At 45.9% G+C, this 21,294-nt stretch overlaps 1 protein-coding gene across 7 annotated transcripts in view; it reads left to right on the forward strand.

The window, feature by feature from the left end:
- Window positions 1-21,294, forward strand: part of KIF13A (kinesin family member 13A) — a 180,101-nt gene that overhangs the window by 93,100 nt on the left and 65,707 nt on the right. For 6 of the 7 annotated variants that reach the window (XM_081295321.1, XM_081295324.1, XM_081295325.1 and 3 more), the window contains exons 5-9: window positions 8,179-8,271; window positions 9,472-9,652; window positions 11,686-11,773; window positions 13,320-13,454; window positions 14,073-14,185. In XM_081295321.1, the coding sequence (XP_081151447.1) occupies window positions 8,179-8,271; window positions 9,472-9,652; window positions 11,686-11,773; window positions 13,320-13,454; window positions 14,073-14,185 (610 nt within the window). Of the gene's footprint in view, window positions 1-8,178; window positions 8,272-9,471; window positions 9,653-11,685; window positions 11,774-13,319; window positions 13,455-13,734; window positions 13,786-14,072; window positions 14,186-21,294 lie in introns of those variants that run through there. The other variant, XM_081295326.1, reaches the window with a different exon arrangement.

The raw sequence follows: 21,294 nt of genomic DNA on the forward strand, positions 1-21,294 counted from the left end.
CTTTTGGAAACCCCTGTGGAAAATGGCCCCATGATTTGCCGACACACCGGGGCCCCGTTTCCAGGCTCCTGTTACCAGGTCCCCTCGGAGGCACCCTCTGCAGGTGATTAAAAGTCACATCCTGCGTCACCAAGCCACGCCTCAGTGCCTTTCTTTATCTGAGTTCTGTAGGTTGGGGCATCTGATATAAACCTGGTCTGAAGTCATAGATGTGAATTTTTGAGAGCTACACTTCCACACACCAAAAATGTTTGAGAAAGGAATTTATTTCAGCCTTATCCACTTCTCCAGCACTCTTCACCCCTTGAGGTATGTGTGCAGAGCCTGTCTGCTCTTGCACTGTCCAGGTGCTTTGATTTGGAGCTGGGCCACCTGCCAAGTCCAGACTCATCAAAATCTCTGTGGCTGTCAGCCTGGTTTAGAAGTGGAAAAACGCCTTCACAGAAGGATAGGAGGCTCAGGATTCCTGAATCACAGATGTTGAGCCTAGTCTTTTTCTTTTTCTCGTCTCATTCCAAAGGTAGCGGGGACAGAAGGAAAATTAGGAGTTCTGTTTAAATTGATAAAATTATTGATTGATTGTATTAGTCAGCTTTCTGTTATTGTAGCAAAATACCTGAGGGTAATTGGCTTGTAAAGAGAAAAGGTTTATTTTGGCTTTCAGTTCTGGTGGTTCTCCATGTGGATTGGCCCCAGTGCTCTGGTCCTGTGGTGAGGCAATGCATCATGGCAGGAGTTGTTGAGGAGGAGGAGACTGTGGTCCTTCAACGCCCTCAGGGACGTGCCCACAGTGAGCTCAGGACCCCCTGCTAGGCCTGCCCTGGTAAAGAGTCTACCACCTCCCAGTAGCACCAGCCTTTCACACATGGGAGTGTGGGGGAATGGAAATCCACACTACAGCAGTGTTCAAACCTCAGCCCCTCTACCCAGCAGTGACTTTAGACAACCAGAACTGTTCTGTGTGTAGTTGAGCCAGTGCGTCCTCTGCGTGGTATTTCATCCGGCCACGCTGTATACGTGTCTGCTGCGTTCAGAGCAGATCGCCAGCCGTACAGGGGGGCACACCACCCACTTCCTTCTCCCTCTTCCTAGGACACAGCCCACTGTGTCTTACACTCCCCTCATCACTCATCAGATGAATGGTAGATGCGCTTTCCCTTCCCCCTGGTTCCTGTCCTTTGGAGCCCTGCTCTTGGGGCCGTGCTGTGCAGGGAGGATGGCCTTGGTTACCCAGCTCCCAGGACACAGCCTGGCACCTTCGAGTCTGTTGCTGCTCCAGAGGGCAGACTGTGTGAGAGCATGAGCCCAAGGCTGTGCTCTCTCTCTGTGTCATATGTGATTCAGGGCTAGGTGACTCACGTCTGTGATTTTGCTTGTAGAAATCTTACACAGGTGCTCTCTTGACGGTTCTGACACTGTTATGAGTTTCTCTGGGCATGTCTGTGTTCTAAGACTTGCCTGCATGGTTACAGGAGGTCTGATCATAAACCCCAGAGGAAATTGGCATCACGGTCCTGGTCATTAACGGTGAGGTCAGGCTCGCCCTGTGTATTCACCAAACATCAGGCTTGGCTGCAGAGGGCCCCCTCCCCTCTGGCATTGGTCCTAACTAAAAAGCCACAGGGCTCTTGGGTTTGGCAATGTGGCGGCTTGGCTTGGCTTGTCTGGGATGGGGACAAATGCTCATAGGTCTCCCATTCCCACAGGACTTCTGAATGCTCCCCGAGGGCTTTCCCCTAGAAAAACAGCACTTTGTTCTGAGTATAAACTGTAGTTGGGAAACATTTGGGGTGAGGAGATTGCAAATTTTAGGGGGCCCACCCATGCGCTGTGTGGATCCTGATCCCCACCACCAGCGTGAGCGCTTCTCTTCTTGTAAACTGAGGTTGAGAGAGCAGTGGGCAGGCCATTTTTTTCCTATGCTGAGAACGGGGACTTTTAAAAACAGAAGCGAACCAATCAAAATGCTAGAAAGCCTCCATGCTCTTGGGTAACCTGGGGTCCTTAAGAGACCATGTGGGGGTCTTTGATACTTCCTGTGTTCTGAGGCAGCGTGCAGCACAGCCGCGTGTGTTTCGCAGATGGCTGCTTGATGAAGAGGCAGAGGCTGTATTATGAGTCCACAATACATTTTCAGGATTTGGTTGACAGTTTGACTTCTTTGTAGCTTTTCTTACTATAATGTTGGTGTCCACAAGGACATCAGGTGAAAGAACCCCAGCCAGGGGTTCGTACAGCTACAACCATCCCGCCACACACTGGAAAAGAGTGGACACTTGGTGGGATCTGTCCCATTCACAGTTTTATTGTTGTGATTTATTAAACTGTCCCCTCCCCTCCCCCTGTGACTTTCTTCTCGATGTCTCAAAAGAACAGAAGGTACTCTTCCTTTACTGGGCAGTATACCCTAGGCCAAATAGCAGTACTCTTTTTTCCTTCTCATCATCCCCAAGCATACTTGGGCACACACACACCCATGTGCTAACACGCTTGAGCACACACACACACACACACACCACCCACTGCGCATGCTTGTCTCATCTCTCGCCCTCATTTCTAAGAGTCACCATTGTTATATTTGGTGTGCTTTAAAAGTCAGACTTCTGGGTGAGTCAGAAAAATACCAGTAAATGATGACTTTCAAAAATCTTCCTGCCAGGCTCAGTGGCGCACACCTGTCATCCCAGCTGCTCAGGAGGCTGAGGCAGGAGGATCACAAGTTCAGGGCCAGCCTGGGCAGGTTAGTGAGACCCTATCTCAAAGTAAAATATAAAAAAAGGGCTGGGGACGTAGCTCAGCAATAGAGCATTTGCCTGGCAAGGAAGAGGCTTGAGTCTCATCCCTGGTACTTGGGAAAGTTCCTAGAAACAAAGGTCTTCTCTTTTTTTCTTTCGTATCTTGAAATTGGATCTGGCCGCAGTATTCTTGAAAAGCTGGAGGCACTGTGGGAAGGAAGGTAATCAGATGAGGACTTCCTTCTTTGCACCAAGAGTTGATAGCTGGGAGTTTAGTGTGCTCCACTTCCCTGGTGAGCACCCAGGAAGCCCGGGCTACAGGGGAACCATCCCAGCCCCCAGGAAGGGCAGCTGTGGCTCCTGTCTTGCTAACGAAGAAAGGGAACTTGCCAGGGTGACTTGATTGGGAAGAGGAAGAGCTTGGGATTGAAATTTTAAAAACCTCGAAACAACAAAACTAGAAGAACATGTAGGTGAACCTTCTGCATAATTTGGGCTTAGAAAAGCATTTGGAAGCCTAACATGAACCAGGAGCAAAAATCATGAAAGGCCAGACGCTTTTCTGTGACAAAGAGTGACGCAAGACTTGAAAGGCAAATGACAGTGTGTGTGGGGGGGTGGGGGGTGGGGGGGATTAGCTATAGGGGTGACAGACCAAAGGTTCATCTCATTAATATATGACTAATGTTTTAAAATAAGACAAGCAGTGTCTGCACCACCTAATTAATTAAAAATTAAATTAATTAAAAGGTAGCCCATTTACTAAAGGTTAAATACAGATGAACAATAACCAATCAAGGAAAATTGGTTTAATGAAACAAGAGACTTTTTTCGCTCTTGACTTGGTCAAAACCAGAGTGCTAACAGCAGTGCCGAGTGTCTGTTGGGACAGGCGCTGGTGCATGGCCTGTGAGCCCAGCCGCTTGGTGTTTCAGGTCCTGCAGGCTGCAGCCCATAGGGACATGCACAGGGACAAACAGATATGGATAAATATTTCAGAAAAATAAAAGGAAGTAATCTACAGCAGGGAGCTGGCTGTATCAGTTACTCAGAATGGAAAGCTAGTCAGCTGTTTAAAATGCTGACAGATGAGAAGGGAGAGTGCTGATCATGTCTTGTCTAAGAGAAAATCTCCTTTAGCACATGATGCCGTAGTAATAGAGTGTGTTCCAGTCCTTCTCCACTCTGTCTTGCTTAGGTTTGTAAGATTACATGAACTTCACAATATTTTTTTACATTTTATCTTTTTATAAATTGTGCCTTGTGGAACTTCAACTATGTCTTTCCCTCCCTCCCTTCATTGATTAAAACCTGGGACACTTTTACCATTGAGCTGCACCCCCAGACCTTTTAATTCTTTTATTTTCAAACAGGGTCTTACTAATTTTCCAGGCTGTCCTTGAACTTGCAGTTCTCCTGCCCCGGCCTCCCAAATCACTGGGATTATAGGAGTCCGCCACCGTACCAGGCTAATTTCCTTCCTTCCTCCCTCCCTCCCTCCCTCCCTCCCTCTCTCTCCCTCTCTTCCTTCCTTCCTTTATATATATTTAGTTGTAGATGGACACAATACCTTTATTTTGTTCATTTATTTTTATGTGGTGCCGAGGCTCGAACCCAGGGCCTCACATGTGGGAAGCAAGCGCTTTACCACTGAGCCATAAACTCAGCCCCTTTTCTTTCTTTTTTAAAAATATCATTATTCTCAAATTTTTCCTTTATCAGTTATATATAAAACTTTATTAAATATAAGTCTGAATTATATTCAAACATGATTATACTTAATGATTATTTCTGAAATCATATGTGTATATATATATGTGTGTGTGTGTGAGAGAGAGAGAGAGAGAGAGAGAGAGAGTGTGTGTGTGTGTGTGTGTGTGTGTGTATTTAGTGGTAGTCATTTATTTGTCATATAAAGTTATTGTTTTAATGCCTAAGAGGTGACTGTGGGTATCAGGAAGAGTGATTTATAATTTTTTATCAAGATTGCCCAGGTAGCCTGGCATATTAGGTTGGCCCCTCTCCCCACACCCCACTGGCATCTTGACAAAGGCCTGCTCTGGTTTTTAGGGGGTCACTAGAAGTTCATGCTTTGACCAAAGTATAAAGTACTATAACTGAGCATTCCTCTTTATATTCAAAGAGCAGTCTTTTGATGACTTAATCATCAGTCAAGAGAAAACGGGTCCTCAATTAAAAATACTTTAGTCTGAGAACAGTAGTGTCAGTTACAAGGATAATCCAGAAAATATCGACTCCTGGTGTAGACCATGCACTCTGGGAAGGCTCAACATCCCCGGGTGCAGGAGCTCACAGCCCAGTGGTCGAGGTGTGCATGCGTGCGCACGCGCACACACACACACACATACACACACACACACTGACATACATACACACAGGCACACGGTGCAGGGGATAAGTTCTGGCATCTGTAGAAAGTACCTAGGGGACAGGATGGGAGTCACTGGGCTCAGTGTCCCACAGCATTACTGCCGATGGTGGCATCAGTCAGGCCAGCCAGGCTTGCCACTCACTAGCAAGAGATCTTGGGCAAGTGACTTAACCTTTCAGAGCCCCAGTCACCTTATTAATCATGATTTATACCTGCCCTTCCTGGGTATTATGAGGGTTTGATGATATAAAATATGAAAAGTGCATTATCAGTGTCCAGTGGATAAAAGTTAATTCTCTTTCTGCTCCTTAGTATCATAAATCCAGGTTAAATAGGTCAGCTCATGTTCTTCTTAGTGTTTGAATTAATTTGGACATAGGCTAAACTGAAATTTATTCTCATTTGTATGCGTGCCAGGGAATTCTTTGATCATTTATTTTTTTCATGCAGTTTTAGCATACACATCTTGGTTTGTTTGACTTTCTTGCTCTTTCCAACTAATAATTGGAAAATTATTTTAAAGGGTCATTTCCTGACAAGGAAAAAGATATATTATGATTTACTTCTGAAAGAACGTAGAGAAAATAATCCCTCCTAATTCCAGTCTACTCGTAGCATCAGGAGCTGAAGTCAGTAGTATCACATTTCCTATCCGCTGTGGGAACAGATAGAAATTCTTTGATTGGTTAGTGACTGCGTTTCCTGCCTGATAGGAAATAGATAGGTGGAAGTCTGATGGGTTAACAACCACAGGCTCTATGAAGTCGTGATAAAATCTCAACCCCAGTGCTTCTCTGCGCTCTTGCTTGTTCACAAGCTGCACAGAACTGAACTCATGAACTGTGGTCAGGATGCTTGACCTAGCTTTGTCCACCCTGACCTCACTCTTTCCTGGGGACTGGTTGACTAGCATACCGGATCAAACAGGACTGCTCTACTCAGCCACTTGTGCCAGCAAAGCCTGGGCCTTTGGAACATGTTAGAGTGGCATCTCAGTCTGGCTGAGGACCACAAGCAATTCTAACGAGCCCAGGAACAGGCTGAGTTTGATTCTGAATCATGTCTGAAATAGGGCTCATCTCCAATGTAAAGCTTGCCTTTGGCACAGGACTTGGGAATACATGTTGACTAGGAAAGGTCCTTTGAGAAAACAGAAGAAGAAATACTGATGTGTATGAAAGATCATTCACCAGCCAGTTGTGGTGGCTCACACCTGTAATCCCAATGATTCAGGAGGCTTATGCAGGAGGATCACAGTTTTGAGGCCAGCTTAGGCAAGTTAGCAAGACCTTGCCTTAAAATAAAAAATGAAGGATTTGGGATGTAATAGTAGTAGAGCACTTCAGGGTTCAATCCTTAGTACCACCAAAAAAAAAAAAAAAAATCAAGTACCACAGAGATTAGTTTTTCAGTGAACACAAAACTCTTGTATTTGACTGTAGCATAAAAGCAACTTCTAAAGTGTATATATAGTAGACGATAATGTGGATAATACCTTATTCTTAGAGCATATGTGAGTACCTTCACATATCTGGGGGCAATCTTCACACTCCACTGTGTGTTTACAAAAGGCTCTTAGGATTACAACCACTTAATGTATTGATATGCCACACTGGGCTTAGTGGTACATGCCTGTAATCCCAGTGACTCAGGAGTCACAGGTAGGAGGATCACAAGTTTGAGACCAGCCCCAACCACTTAGTGAGGGCCTAAGCAACTTAGCGAGACCTTGTCTCTAAATTAAAAATTCCAAAAACCAGGGGCTGGGGTTGTGACTTAGAGGTTAAGCATCCTGGATTCAATCCCTAGTACCCAAAGGGGAAAAAAAATTCTGCATACATAGTGATTGACTGAAAATATTAACTCTTGTTTCATGTCAACACACTTAAAGAGTTTGTTTTGCAATCACGATGTATAAGGGAACATTAAAACTGGGTTCAGCATTGCATAAATAAAAAATATACAACCAAAAGCTTATTGGTTTAAAAAAAGAAGCTTATTGGTATGTTACATTATTTTCTAACGCAAAAGGATTTCCAAATGTCATGCAGGATAAAACGATTAGACTGACTCCTTCAACCAACATTTACTAAGTATTTTGCACTAGAAACCAGGATTACAAAGATAAAGAGATTATAGTTTCTGCCATCAGGGACTCTCAATCCAGTGGGGGAAGCTGGGGTTGAAGCCAGTAGTTTCTGCAGGTGCCTAGTAATGACTCTTCTAAGCACTTGGGAGCAAGAGGAAAGAGAGAATAATTTTAATTCTCTTAACGATGGGAAATGGATGCTATAAAGTAGTCCATTTCAAAGGGTAGTAAATGTTCCCCTATGTGTTTAAGAAGCTTGTCACACCTTCAGTCTACCACGGTATAGTGCGTGACGAGGCCCCCTGGATGAGGGAACTGTCCTTGTGTCCCTGTGGGAATGGGGGTGAGGGGTCCTGCTGGCAGCAGCAACTCACTCCACTGTGGGCAGTGGGCAGCGAGCAGCAGTTTTCAGCACAGGGCTTGGTGCTGCAGGGGCTCACATAATGTGTACGACATCATCGGAAGCTCTGAATCCAGACGGGGAGACCAGACAGGTCATATTTCATGATGCCTTGGATGCTAAGTCGTAAGAAGAAATGACCAAATTTGAATGGTGCTCTCATCTTGCCCACTTACAATGGGAAAGAAATTTCAATGCCCAGAGAAATGCCAAATAGGGAAACTATGGGGTCGTAAGTTTATCCAGGCACTGACTCTAGAAGCAAAGATGAAATTGCAAGCTGGGTGCAGTAGCACGGGCTGTGGTCCCAGCAGCTGGGGACACTGAGGCAGGAGGATCACTCAAGCCCAGGAGCTCAAGACCTGCCGAGGCAACATAGCGAGACCCAGTCGTGCAGGTGGAAAGGAAGAAATCGCACCGATTGGTCCCTTAAAACTGAGCCCTAGGAGTCTTTGGCATTCGGTACACTTTCAACATGGGAGAGGGCCCCGAGAGAATGTTAGCACACATACGTCAGGAAATAAGCATTCTGGTTTTAATTTTTGTGTGTCTTGTTTTCTAGGACAAGAAGTGGTTTTCAAGTGCCTTGGGGAAGGAATTCTTGAAAAAGCCTTTCAAGGGTATAATGCTTGTATTTTTGCATATGGACAGACAGGTAAGAAGTTGTTCTTATTAGTCAATGATATCAAATGTGCGGTCCCCCCCCTTTTTTTTGGAGGTGGTGCTGGGGATTGAACCCAGGGCCTTATGTATGCTAAATGTAAGTTCTACCACTGAGGAGCTTCACCCCCAGCCCTAAATATGTATTTTTTTAACATTTAAAAAAACTGGAAGAAAAGTTTGAGAAACAACAGAAAAATGCTTTGACTTCATGGATTTTAGCTGAATCAGATGATCCAAAGAAACCCCTTTTTGAAGGTACCACAGGTCTGGAAATGGAGTAATTTCAGTGTTAATGAGCAAAGCTAGTTTCAAACCATTAAGTGTCATTTTCCTAAATTATAGTGTTAACCTGAATTTGAACTAGAAAAATAATGACCAGTTTCTTGATATAAATGTTTTAGTGAAAACTACAGAAAACCCCATGGAGCCCTCTCCAACGGAGGACTTTTCCTAGGATACAAAACTGGCGCTGGGGCATGCAGCCAGGGCTGGTGGAGCAGGGGTCGAAACAGACAAAACCAGACATACTCATAGCTCCGCCGTGACCTCTGAGCCCTGATGATTTCAGTTATAAGATGGAAATAAATAAATAAATCACCAGAGCGGGGGCCTCACATCTCATGATAACTAGGAGAATCCAGTGGGAGCAGATGTCTGATATAATGTATGGTAGGTATAACAGTAAAGTACTGCTCCTGTTACTTAATGTACAGGTGGAAATTTACTTTTATTTTTTTATTTTTTGGTACCAGGGATTGAACCCCAGGGTGCTTATCCCGAGCCCCATCCCCAGCCCCCTTTTATATTTTATTTAGAGACAGGGTCTCACTAAGTTGCTTGGGGCCTCACTAAGTTGCTGAGGCTGGCCTTGAACTTGTGATTCTCCTGCTCAGCCTCCCTAGCCACTGGGATTGCAGGTGTGCAGCACTGTGCCCGGCTCCCTGAGCCTTTGTCGTGGTTGCGTTTGTAACATCCACCCCCGACGGGGGCTCCTTGGATCTCACAGTGAGAGGCAGACTCAGGTGCAGGTGTGATGGAAAGGAGAGTAACTGTGACACCCAGGGTCTGCTTTTGAGGACCAGGTTGATCCCTTTTCTCTCTGCAGCGGTGGCTGGAATATGGCGAGAACTTGTGGGTCGACATGTCCTTGTCACCCCCTATTGCCTTCGTCCCTTTGCTTGTCCTTCTCTAGGTTCGGGAAAGTCCTTCTCCATGATGGGCCATGCTGAGCAGCTGGGCCTCATTCCAAGGCTGTGCTGTGCGTTATTTAAAAGGATCTCTTTGGAGCAAAATGAGTCACAGACTTTTAAGGTCGAAGTATCCTATATGGAAATTTATAATGAGAAAGTTCGGGATCTTTTAGACCCCAAGGGGTAAGTCATTGAAATTAAATTTGCAAACAGTAATTATATTAAATGATGTCAGAAGATACACATGCGGGTATGTGTGTTTCAGCCCTGGGTCACGACTCTGGGGTTAGTTCATTTACCGAGAATTCAGTGGCTTCACAACACCTATATATTGGTATACCTAGTTTGCATTTGGTTTTTCCTGCGTTCATATAGAGTTGCTCACATATGCCATTTAAAGTACTGTTGATATCGTATCCAGTACTCCTTGAGCCATTCATGGAAGTTGAGTTACTATTGACACGTTGCTCATTGTGTTCATACTGTAAAGCCACACCTCCTGTGTTTCTCCTGGATCCATTCCATTGCCTCCCCCTCCCCAAGATAACTGCTAGCAGAAACTCTGTGTTTGTCATTCTTCTTACTGAGCATTTGTACATAATTTGATACAAGTTTTTACTTTCTGTGAACAACATCATAGAACATGTGTTCTTTGGTGATCTGCCCTCCAACACACATGCAATAATTCATTCACTGTCATTTTTAAAGTAATAATGCATTACCTTTCACTGCTATTTAGTATTTCAATGTATGATTATACGGTAAATTTATCCCTTCCCTGGTCACTTGCATGATAAAGAGGGCTCAGGACAGCTCAGTGGTAGAGCACACCTAGGTTCAGTCCCCAGCTCTGTGCTACTGAATAGCAGCATCGTAGAATCTCTGGTTGTATGGAGGATCCGGTGTGCTGCTCGTGAGCATACAGTGACTAAGGCTAGGCACCGTGATGGGTCCCTGCACAGTGCAGCCGAATTGTTCATTGTCACATTGAATTTTTCATCCTTACATGTAGTAAAACCTACTAGGGGGCTGGGGATGTAGTTCAGTTGCAGAGTGCTTGCCTGGCACGCTCAAGGGCCACCTTCTGTCCACCATGATACAGAATCCAAACAGCCAACCTGCTGTGTACATGTTGTAAGATTGAATGGGAGGGCTGAAAAGTGCTTAGGGAGCAATGCCCAGACCCTGGAAGCAGTCATTAATCTGAATTTCTTTTTTTCACACTTGAAATGAGGCTAACCATTGACTTTTTTTTTCCCTTTGGTACCAGGAGTTAAACGCAAAGGTGCTGGGTTCTACATTCTTGGACGTTTTTAACATTTTTCAGTCTGAAATGGTTGCTTAGGGCCTTGCTAAGTTGCTGAGGCTGGCCTCAAAATTAAGATCCTCCTGCCTCAGCCTCCCAAGTTGCTGGGATTATAGGTGTATGCTAGTACTCCCAACTACAACCTTTGACTCTTAATATGAAAGATGATTAATAGCCAGTGTCATGAAAAAGATGACATACACAATACAGTCGAAACAGATACAGTTTTGCTTTTAAGCTCAATCATCTGTTGATAAGCTCTTCAAAGGGATCCCTAACCACAGCTGTTATTTAAAGATGCAAAAGAGCCCACAGATCTTCCCCAGCAGAGCCAGTCTAAATATGGGATAAATATCAATGACTATAATCTCTGTACTGTAATCTCACTTTCTATATAAAATTACTAGCATAGAAGCAGCGCGATCCAATGCAACCTGAAAAAATAAACTGAGGTTAAAAATGTTTTAGCATTGTTCAAAATTTGTTAGAGAACTTCTAGACATTTCAGAGGATGTGCCTTCTTACAAAATAGCCGTAGTTAGATTTGACCTGGAGCATTCTTTGCTTCATATTTTTTTGTTTGTTTTTGTTTTGGTCTTGTTTTCCCTTATGTGAAACTGAAGTTCATCTACTGAAACAAGGTAGCTTGAGTTCTATGCCCCAGCTGTTTAGTTTAGGACTAGAAATAGGATTTTTAAAATAATGTTACTTTAAATAGAAATCAGAGCATAAGAGACATTCCTCATATGGAATGCTGTTCCACTAATCCAAATAAAGTAGCTTTTAGGATACTTTTTTCTTTTTTTAATCATTAAAGTCTTGAAATTGTAATCTTAGTTCTGAGTACTTGGGAAGAAAAAGCTTCCAAGATTAGTCAAATTCTTTCATTCCTTCTTTTTCCCTTCTGCAGGAGTAGACAGTCTCTCAAAGTTCGAGAACATAAAGTATTGGGACCATATGTAGATGGTTTATCTCAACTGGCTGTCACCAGTTTTGAGGTAAGTGCCATTTCTTAAAAATGTCACAACAAAAACTGGCAGTGAATCAGGGACTGGGATGTGGGGTGTGTTTTCACACGGATCCTTTACAGTACAGAGATACCGTTCATGGCCCCAGAACACAGCACCAGGCTGCCCTGTGCCCAAGGTTTCACAGTGTGGCCAGGGGCCCAGCAGTTTGAGGTCCACTAGTACCACACTGTGGAAACGGTTCTCCCTTGATTCCTCGGGAGGTCCTTCCAGACAGACCCAGCAGTCTCGGCTGTACTTGGTGGTCACTCAGCCCCATCTTGTTAGGAGGGTCTCCTGTCTTATTTCTTTCTCCTTTTACTTGTGGCCCCTTTGTCTGACTCACTCCTCCATTGACTGACCTGTTCTCCTTTTCCTGCTTCTTGACTTTTATGCCTGGACTCAATAGTCTATCCTTATTACTATAATCATTATTTTGAAAATCTCATATAACAAACTCCTGTCTCTATTGCTGAAGAATGCAAATGAATGAATGAATGGATGGATTGATGAATGAGTAGATGAATGAATGAATGAATGGATGAATGGAGAATGAGTAGATGAATGAATGAATGAATGAATGGTGAATGAGTGAGTGGATGAATGAATGAGTGAGTGAATGAATAAATGAATGAGTGGATGAATAGTGAGTGAGTGGGTGAATGAATGAGTGGATGAATGAATGAGTGAATAAATGAATCCCTATCCTTGTGCTGTTTGAGGGATGTGGCTGACCTGCTGTCACTTCAGACTTGGTATGACTGAAATTGACCTGGGAGCTGACTCTAGGTATTTGAATGAAGATACAAATGGTGTTTCTCAGGTTAGAGGGTGCAGTCCTCCCTTTGAACATAGTAGGATTCTGAAAGGAGCAGGAACTTCCCTGATGTAAGGATGCTCATCCTGCACCATCACTAAGGTGATATCCCATAGCTCAGTGTGACGTCAGTGTGGCTGTCATCCTGTAAGAGCCAGGAGCTCTTGACTTGCATCCCAGCTCTGCCTCTTAGGACATGTGGGGAAAGTAATTTGACCTCCATGAATTTCAGCTTCTTTGTGTATAAAATCAGGAAAGTGCTTGCTTCGTAAAGTTCATTCAGCCAACACTGGCTAAGACCTCATGGTTTCCAGGTGCGTACAGGTGTAGAGAAGACGCAGGGACCCACTGTCCCCTCAGGTTGGAGGAGGGAGCGAGAAGCGGGAGGTGGGCCGCTAGCAGGCTGCAGAGGGCAGGAGACTTAGGGCTCAGTCGCACGGTTACTTAGTATCTGAGAACTCCATAAATGGGGGCTCTCTTTGGAACCTCCAAAGGAGAAATAGGGGTCCTAACAGGAAAAAGAGACTCCTGATAAAGGCAAAGAAGAAGGGGGGAAGCGTTTAATATACTAGAAGGTTCTGAGGGGGTGGGAGCTCACGGTCCTGCCCGGAAGTCAGCGGTCTCCACGGAGGGCGTGGGGAGGCCAGAGGGACCCTGATGAGCACACGTCCTGGGTGCAGGGGCTTCTGCTCACGGTGTGTCCCCCGTGCTTACCTCCAGGATATTGAGTCCTTGATGTCTGAGGGAAATAAGTCGCGAACCGTTGCCGCCACCAACATGAACGAGGAGAGCAGCCGCTCCCACGCCGTGTTCAACATCATCATCACCCAGACGCTGTACGACCTGCAGTCCGGGGTGAGCGGTGTCCACGTGGGACGGGTGTCTGGGTGGATTCAGCAGCTGGGAATTTGTCTATTGGCTCTTTTGCTTACTCAACAAGCTGCTGTTCTTAAAGCATTTTAGTTTGGGGTTCCTTTCATACCCTCGTTTTTTTAAAAGTTGGATTTTGTGCGTAAACTCCCTAAAGAACATGAGGCCATCGCTATGTAGTTTCTAATACGTATCCATTCACCCCGGAATTACCCCCAAAACAACCAGTCTACTCAGAGGCCTTGAGGGGCGTTAAAGTGAAAACCATAACGTTTGGCTGATGGGTCACACTCGGGAGAGGAGAGATTTGACCCAGGTATGCAGGAATCCTTGTGTCCCCCAATTCCTTAATGGCACATAGCGTCTCCAACTTCTCACTAGATTCTGGGAAGCTGGGTGGGAGCTGTCCAGCTGCGTTTCCCCAGCAATTCAAATTTGGGCTGTGACGTTTAATGCTGGTTCCCCTGACTCGGGGACCCGCCCAAGGTCCTGAGACCTCGCTGTGGGGTGGAGCGCTGGGTGCCTGCGCAGTGGCCCTGGGTCCTGCGCAGCCCTGTGGTTCTGCACTAACACGCGCTGTTTCTCTCTTGTTCCCTACCCCAGAACTCGGGAGAGAAAGTCAGTAAGGTCAGCCTAGTAGACCTGGCGGGCAGCGAAAGAGTGTCCAAGACCGGAGCTGCTGGCGAGCGACTGAAGGAGGGCAGCAACATCAACAAGTAGGGACCCGAGTTGGCGGCCAAGGGTCATCTTGTCCCGGGTTTGTTGTGTTGTAAGGGTGCGAAGGTTCCCAGGCAAGGCGGCTCCAAGCTTTAGTACCCTGGGGTGGGGAAAGTCAACACGTGCTCTAGGAAGGTGCACAAAGATGCCCCAAGGCTGATGTGCCATCTCCACAGGCGATCCGGCTTAGGGTGGTTCCACTGGGCATTTTTATCTTCAAGGGGAACCTACATCAGATTTTGAATTTGCATCTCTTTCTAGGCTAGCAACCTTTGGTCTCATCTTCTCGGAACAGTGGACAGTGGCAACCACAGACCCCCGTGGCTTGATCACACTGATGAGGGGGCATGGGGCAGGGGGTCCATAAGTGAGAGTCTGTCAGGGCTGTGCTGCTGAGCCAGCGCTTTGGTAGGTTAGGAGTGTTAGGTGCGTTTTCTTTTTTTTCCTCTAGTACTAGAGATTGAACCCAGGGGCAATTTACCTACCAGTGAGCCACAAATTACCTACCACTGTGAATGAGGTGAATGGATACATATTTTATTCTTTTATTTTGAGACAGCGTCTCACTAGGTTGTTGAGGATCTCACTAAGTTGCTGAGGCTGGTCTCCAACTTGCAATCCTCCTTCCTCAGCCTCCTGAGTCGCTGAGATCGTAGGTGTGCACCACTGTACCTGGCTGGATTAAATGCATTTTTGACTCACATTGTTTTCAATTTAGGGCCTATTGAGACCTAGTCCCTGTCCTAAGTCAAGGAGCATCTGTAACAGTCTTGGGTAAAGTGTGGATCACAATTTTATAAATCAAATCATGCCAGCGATGGTGGTAGTAGTGGTGCCCGTCTGTAATCCCAGCAATTTGGGAGGCTGAGGCAGGAGGATCACAAGTTCAAAGCCAGCCTCAGCAATTTAGCAAGGCCCTGAACAACTTAATGAGCATTCCCACAGAGTACATGGTGTTTATTGTCTCAAAAAATAAACAAGAATGTGGATTGTTAAGCATCCCTGGATTCAATCCCCAGCACTAAAAAAATTAATCGATTAATCACATCACATCTTAAATCAACTTGGCTTGTTCTCAAAATCTGCTTTGAATCCCTTAGTGAGGCTAACACTGTTTAAATATCATGGAAAAGTTTAACAACAGCTGGACTGTGGCCAGACTGGAATCTTGCTGTTTGCCTTGAGTGCCTGCAGAGAGCCTGGGGCTGCAGTAAAGGCTGAAAGGGTGCAGAGCAGTGGGGGTTTGTCAGGGAGATGGAGGAGATGCAGGCATTCAACGCAGAGGGCTCTGTGGGGGCAGAGATGAGGTGCATGGTCGGCAGGGTCCCAGGAAGCTCTGAGCAAGCAGGGAGGAGTCTTTGCTTTCCAACTTGAGGTGGACCTGAGTTTGTATCTAAAAATGCCTGTGTTTAATCCCACCCCCCCCCCCACCACTTACTGGGTAGGTGCATCTTGAGCCAGTGATTTTTGCCAGTCTGCCTTACTTTTCTCATCAGTAAAACGAGAATAACAATGGTGTCTATTTCATAGAATTATTGAAGATGAAATGCCTGTAATGCACTTGGGAAAATGTCTAGCATGTATGAATACTACAGGAGGAAGGATGAATTGTTCTAGCTTTGGCTTTTTGTTTTGTTTTTTGGTACCGGGGATTAAACCCCGGGTGCTTTACCATTGAGCTACTGTCCCAGTTCTTTTTATATATTTTTAAATTTGAGATGGGCTCTCACTAAGTTGCTGAGAATCTCACTAAACTATGAAGGCTGACCTTGAACTTGTGATCCTCCTCCTTTAGCCTCCTCAGTCTCTGAGATTACAGGTATGCATGACTGCACCCAGCTGTTCTAGTTTTAATTTCATAATAAGCACAATCACTATCATTATTCCAAGTTCTACACAAAGTAGATTCGTCTATACTTGTAATCTGTTTCTGTTGAGCCATCAAAACTTTTTATGGGGTTTTGTCTAGGACAAAATGGGACAAGAGGAAATATATTCAGGAATGATCATACAGCTTTCATTTTACAGTGATGTTGGCATTGTATTTTGCTGTGATTTGAGTATATGAAAGTTTAAAAAATTAAACGTAAAGCATTATTACGTCCTCTATCAGACAGAGAGAGCTGCAGTTGCTGGACAGACTGCTGCTTTAGGAGTTAATCTTCCAGGCATCCTGTCTCCTGCTCTGACAACAAGGGATTTCCCTGTGTCTCATGACAAAGCGTGGCCGGATCCCAGGCGGGCAACGCAGCTCTGTTCCACCACGTACTCTGGGAATGTGCAGCCAGGGGCGGGAGGGAGGAGAGAAAGTCACCTGTCCTGGAGCTTCATTTTCTGGTACTGAGCTCGGCCAACCCTTTGTCCGCTGGAGGGCTAGGCGGCCAACACAGGAAGCTCTTGCTGTAAGCTCATGAAAATTTTGAGCGTGTATGTACAGCTGACTTATCAGACTCTCTCTAGTGCCAGGTGCTATTCTGAATGCTCCTTATGTAGTGGTACATCTGATTTTCCCACTGGCATTGTGAAATGGGTCCTATCAACCCAGTGTACAGATGTACAATCAAGGCAGAGAGCACTTTAATACTGTCTCAGGAGCCGGAAGCCCTAGGACACACCTGTAATCCCAATGACTGAGGCAGGACGCTCACAAGTTCAAAGCCAGCCTGGGCAACCTAGAGAGACCCTGTTTTAAAATTAAAAAAATAAATAAATAAAAAGGGCTGGGGGTGTAGCTCAGTGGTAGAGTGCCCCTGGGTTCAGTCCTTTGTACCAAAGAATAATGATGGTCATGTGTCTTGGGTCCCCAAGCTCCAAGTGCGAGAGTTGGATTAGATTATATGCAGGCTCTGGGGCCCAGACTTACCCACTGTGCTGCATTGGGGTGCCCAGGAATTCTTTTTACCTGGAAGAGGCTACTTGAAGTTTTTGTTCCGTAGTAAATAGCAACGGTGTCCCTTTAAATTTGTAACCTATGTTTTATAGTGTCTCTAGCCAGGTGCATTGGTGCACATTTATAATCCCAGCTACTTGGGAGGCTTAGGCAGGAGGATGACAGAGGCCAGCCTGGGCAACTCAGTGAGACCCTGTCTCAACAACCAGCTAAAGAGGGCTATATCTGTGAGGCTCAGTAGTAGAGCACTTGCCTAGCATGTGGGAGGTCCTGGGTTCAGTCCCCAGCCCTGCTAAAAAAGAAAAAGATGTATTGTCTCTAACTAGATGACCTCAAGGCTGTGTAATAACATGATTTACTCCTCCAGCAACTGGCTCTTTCAGTTAAGGACTTGTTCAATTAATATAAATCTCTTAGCATCAAAAGTCTTTCCTAATGTACATCTTAGATCTTTTATGTGAGTATTCCTTCCTCCTAGTTTATGAGATAGGCCCTTTCTTTTGAGAGCTCCTAATAGTACTCAGAGCACTTTCACAGGCATTATTTGATACATAGCTCCCAACAGGTATTTTTATCTCTGTTAACATAAGAGTTTTTTAGAGATAAGAAAATTGAAACTTGGAGACATCAAATATCATAAATGCAGGCCCATCAGACATTAACTGTGCCTCTCCTACGTGTCTGGCACTGCAGTAGATGCGAGGATGCAGAAGGAATTTGGATGTTGTGGTAGGTAGCAGAATACCTCCACCCCAAACATGTCCTCCTTCTGACCCCCAGAACCTGTATCCATGTTACCTTCAACGGAGCCTTTGCAGGTGTAATCAAGGTAAGGCTGCTGGCTCGGGGAGATTATCGAGGTAGGCCCCACGTAGCTGCACGTGTCCTTACAAATAAAAAGAGGCAGAGTGACACGGGGTGGGAACGACTTGACAGCATTGTTTGCTGGAAGACGGAGGGATGAGGGCAGCCTGGAGGAGCTGGAGCAGGTCAGCATTCTCGTCCTCCCTTGAAGCCTCCAGTAGGAGCGTGGACCCCCCAACACGGGATATTTTGGACACCCAGGATCAAGGACTGCAGAAGAAGTTAGGAGGGTCTCCTTGACTGGATGGAGGTCAGGGTCACTTCCCTGTCTGAGGCTGCCTCTGTCTTTATGTGCATTTTCAGTCTCTACTCACTTTTTGTTGTGTTTTATGATGGGTGTTGTCTCAGAGCCCTCTTGGGAGGTCCAGTAATGCACACACTGAGGTAACTCCTGAAATCCCAAGTATTCTGAACTTCAAGACACATGTAGACCCAGGGATTTCAGAAAAGAGATACAGACACGCACCTTTAAGTTCCATCTTGGTGAACGTGTGTGAACACTGACGAGCCGCGGCAAGACGTGCAGTAAGACTGGCCTCGGGAAGGAGGGAGGTGGGTACCTGGGTGGCAGTGGGCGCCCGGGTGTGTAACCGTGGATGCACCGGGAAGGCTCCCACGGCAGGTACTCCGCAGTTCTTGGTCATATGAACCAGCCTTGTGACCTCCCTGGGTCTCACTTTCCTCGTCTGTAACGTGTGGCCGAGGGGACTCCTCGGTGAGTCGTCATTCTGAGGATCAAATCAGTTGCTTTTTGTAAAGCGCTTGGACCATCAGGAGCTGTGGGTATGAGTGTGTGCTAATAAACAGCTTGACGCTCCTGCCCCACGGCCCCACACGGGGCTCTCTAAGCCTCATAAGCGGCGGCCCGTTGAGTGTTAGAACTCAAAGAGATCTCTGACACATTTCCTAAGCGTCTCCGTCTCTTCTTGGCATCTTTGGGTGGAGCCTAAGCAGTCCTCTTTCGGACCCACCAGGACTTCACCCAGGCCTGCGTCTGCCTAATGGGCCGTGGATTTAAAAGCTTCACCTCTTCAGAGCCTTGGAGCACACTGAGCACTTCATTGGAAGAGCCGAGGTGCCGTGCGGCTGTGATCGTGCAGAGGGAGGGTGCAGGCCTTGTGCACGGGTCTTCATGGGGGCTGCGTGTCACACTAGCCTGCTGCTCCTCTCCACGAACCCACTGAGATCCTGCAGCTCCCTCTGATGCCCTCCTCTCAGCAGTAGCCCGGCACTAAAGGGAAGCACCAGTTACCGATGAGGATCATTCCTGTCACATTTCCATTTAATTACTGTGGTGGGAATAAAGTATATGTCACCCCAAAATGGGTTCTATTGAACACTTGTTTCACAGATGTACACCTATGGCATTTCTGAAACTGTGCCATATAATTTGTTACAATAATGTATAAGCTTTATACTTCTAATAGTTTGAGTGACTCGATCCTCTCTTTTTCCTTCGTGAATAGTTTTCATCTCTTTTGCTTATTTCCCCCAATTTATTTCCTAGTTTAGAGCCAGGCATTGCGGCACACACCTGTAATCCCAGTGACTTGAGAGGCTCAGGGAGGAGGATTGCAGTTTTGAGACCAGCCTCAGCCACTTAGTGAGACCCTGTCTCAAAATAAAAAGAAAGGACCTGGGATGTAGCTCTGTGGTAAAGTGCCTCTGGGTTTAATTTCCAGTACCAAAAAAAGAAAACCATCTGTTTATAAATGCTGTCCCCTAGCCCAACTCTTCTTCCTCAAGAACTTGTGAGATTTAGAGATCAGGGACTTCCTGACTACATCTGACTCCCGAGGTTCCAGGGTGGAGCAGCACTTTGGTAGAATTAGAGAGATTCCTGATATAACTTTTTCTGCCTCTAAAATTGGCAAACAGCTGCCACCCTTTTCTAGACCCTGTGAGGGCCGACAGCTGGCCTCTGGCTTCCGGTTTGCAAAGGTGACAGCAGGACCCGCAGATGAGTGGTCTTGTTAAGTCACCAAACTCCCTGGGGTACCTTTCGTATTTAAGTATGTAAGTCTGCCTGTCAACTTTCAGACCACGAATCCTGGGTTTGGGGGATTCTAGCTGCCCCTGGGTGGAACCTGAGAGGGCGGGAAGGCTGGGTGACCCGTCACTGGTCAGGGAGCACTCGCCCTGCACTTCCATTTTGCTCCACGGTGATCCTAGTGGGTGTAGAGGAGTTCTTGGACTGAGTGTGCAAAGGCTGTTGGGTAGAAGGGTGTGGCTTCCACTAATAATGCACCTCCTAAGCTGGATGTGTTACAGAGCAAACCAGTAGCCCTCTGTATCCAGGGCTTCCACGACCACGGATCCAGCCAGTGGCGGGTCAAAAATACTAGAGAAAAAAATTCCATCTGTGCCGAACATTTACAAGACTTTCTCTTGTCTTTATTTTCTAAACAAGACAGTATAAAAGAGATTTGAAATATATTAGTGAGCCCAGTGTGGTAGTGCACACCTGGAATCCCAGCAACTCAGGAGGCTGAGGCAGGAGGATCTCAAGTTCAAGGACAGCCTCATAACTCAGTGAGACCCTGTCTCAAAATAAAAAGTTAAAAGGGGTGGGGATGTGACTCAGTGGTTAAGCATCCTGGGGTTCAATCCCTGGTAGATAGGTATGTACGGACCTAAATAAAAGTAAAAGGGCTCTGGAATTTGGCTTAGTGGTCAAAGCCCCCTGAGTTTCTCCCACACACACCTAAAAATTAGAATGTGTCAGAGCATACGTGTAGATTGTATTCAAACACCATGCCTTTTATATAAGGGACTTGAGCATCTGCAGATTTTGGTACCCATGGCAGGGAGCATCCTGAAATCAATCTCTCATGGATACCATGGAAACTGGAGCCCTGTAACCATTTCCGTATACCTCTAATGCCTACAGGCTGTTAAATATAAATTATAGGGAAGCCCTGGTTTTGGACTAGGCTCCTGCACTGGACCCCAACAGAGCAGGCTAGAGATCAAAATGAAATCCCTGGAATTGCACCTCACCACCCTGAAGCTAAGCAGTTCATGTGACCTCTGGAGATGGGAAGCCATGGAGAGAGAGCCCGCTTTCCCCAACAGGCCAGTTTGAATTGTCATGATGGTGACGTTTGCTCTCCCTGAACCTTACCCACAAAAAAGTAGCCTGGTGTCAATCGGTTTTCTTCCTGTTGTTCTTTCTCGCTCTCCCTGTCTTCTAAGGAAACCGAGTTTGAAATGGCAGTCCTCTTTATCGATCCCTCTGACCCCCTTTCTTCAGCCACTTTTTCTGTTAAGCAAACCATCCTCTTGTGCTCAGCTTCCTGGAACATTCATTCTATTCTGTGGAATGAAGTGTTGCCTGCATCTAGAATCAAAGAT

The sequence above is a fragment of the Spermophilus citellus genome (assembly GCF_964194105.1).
Source record: "Spermophilus citellus genome assembly, chromosome: 5".
Taxonomy (NCBI): domain Eukaryota; kingdom Metazoa; phylum Chordata; class Mammalia; order Rodentia; family Sciuridae; genus Spermophilus; species Spermophilus citellus.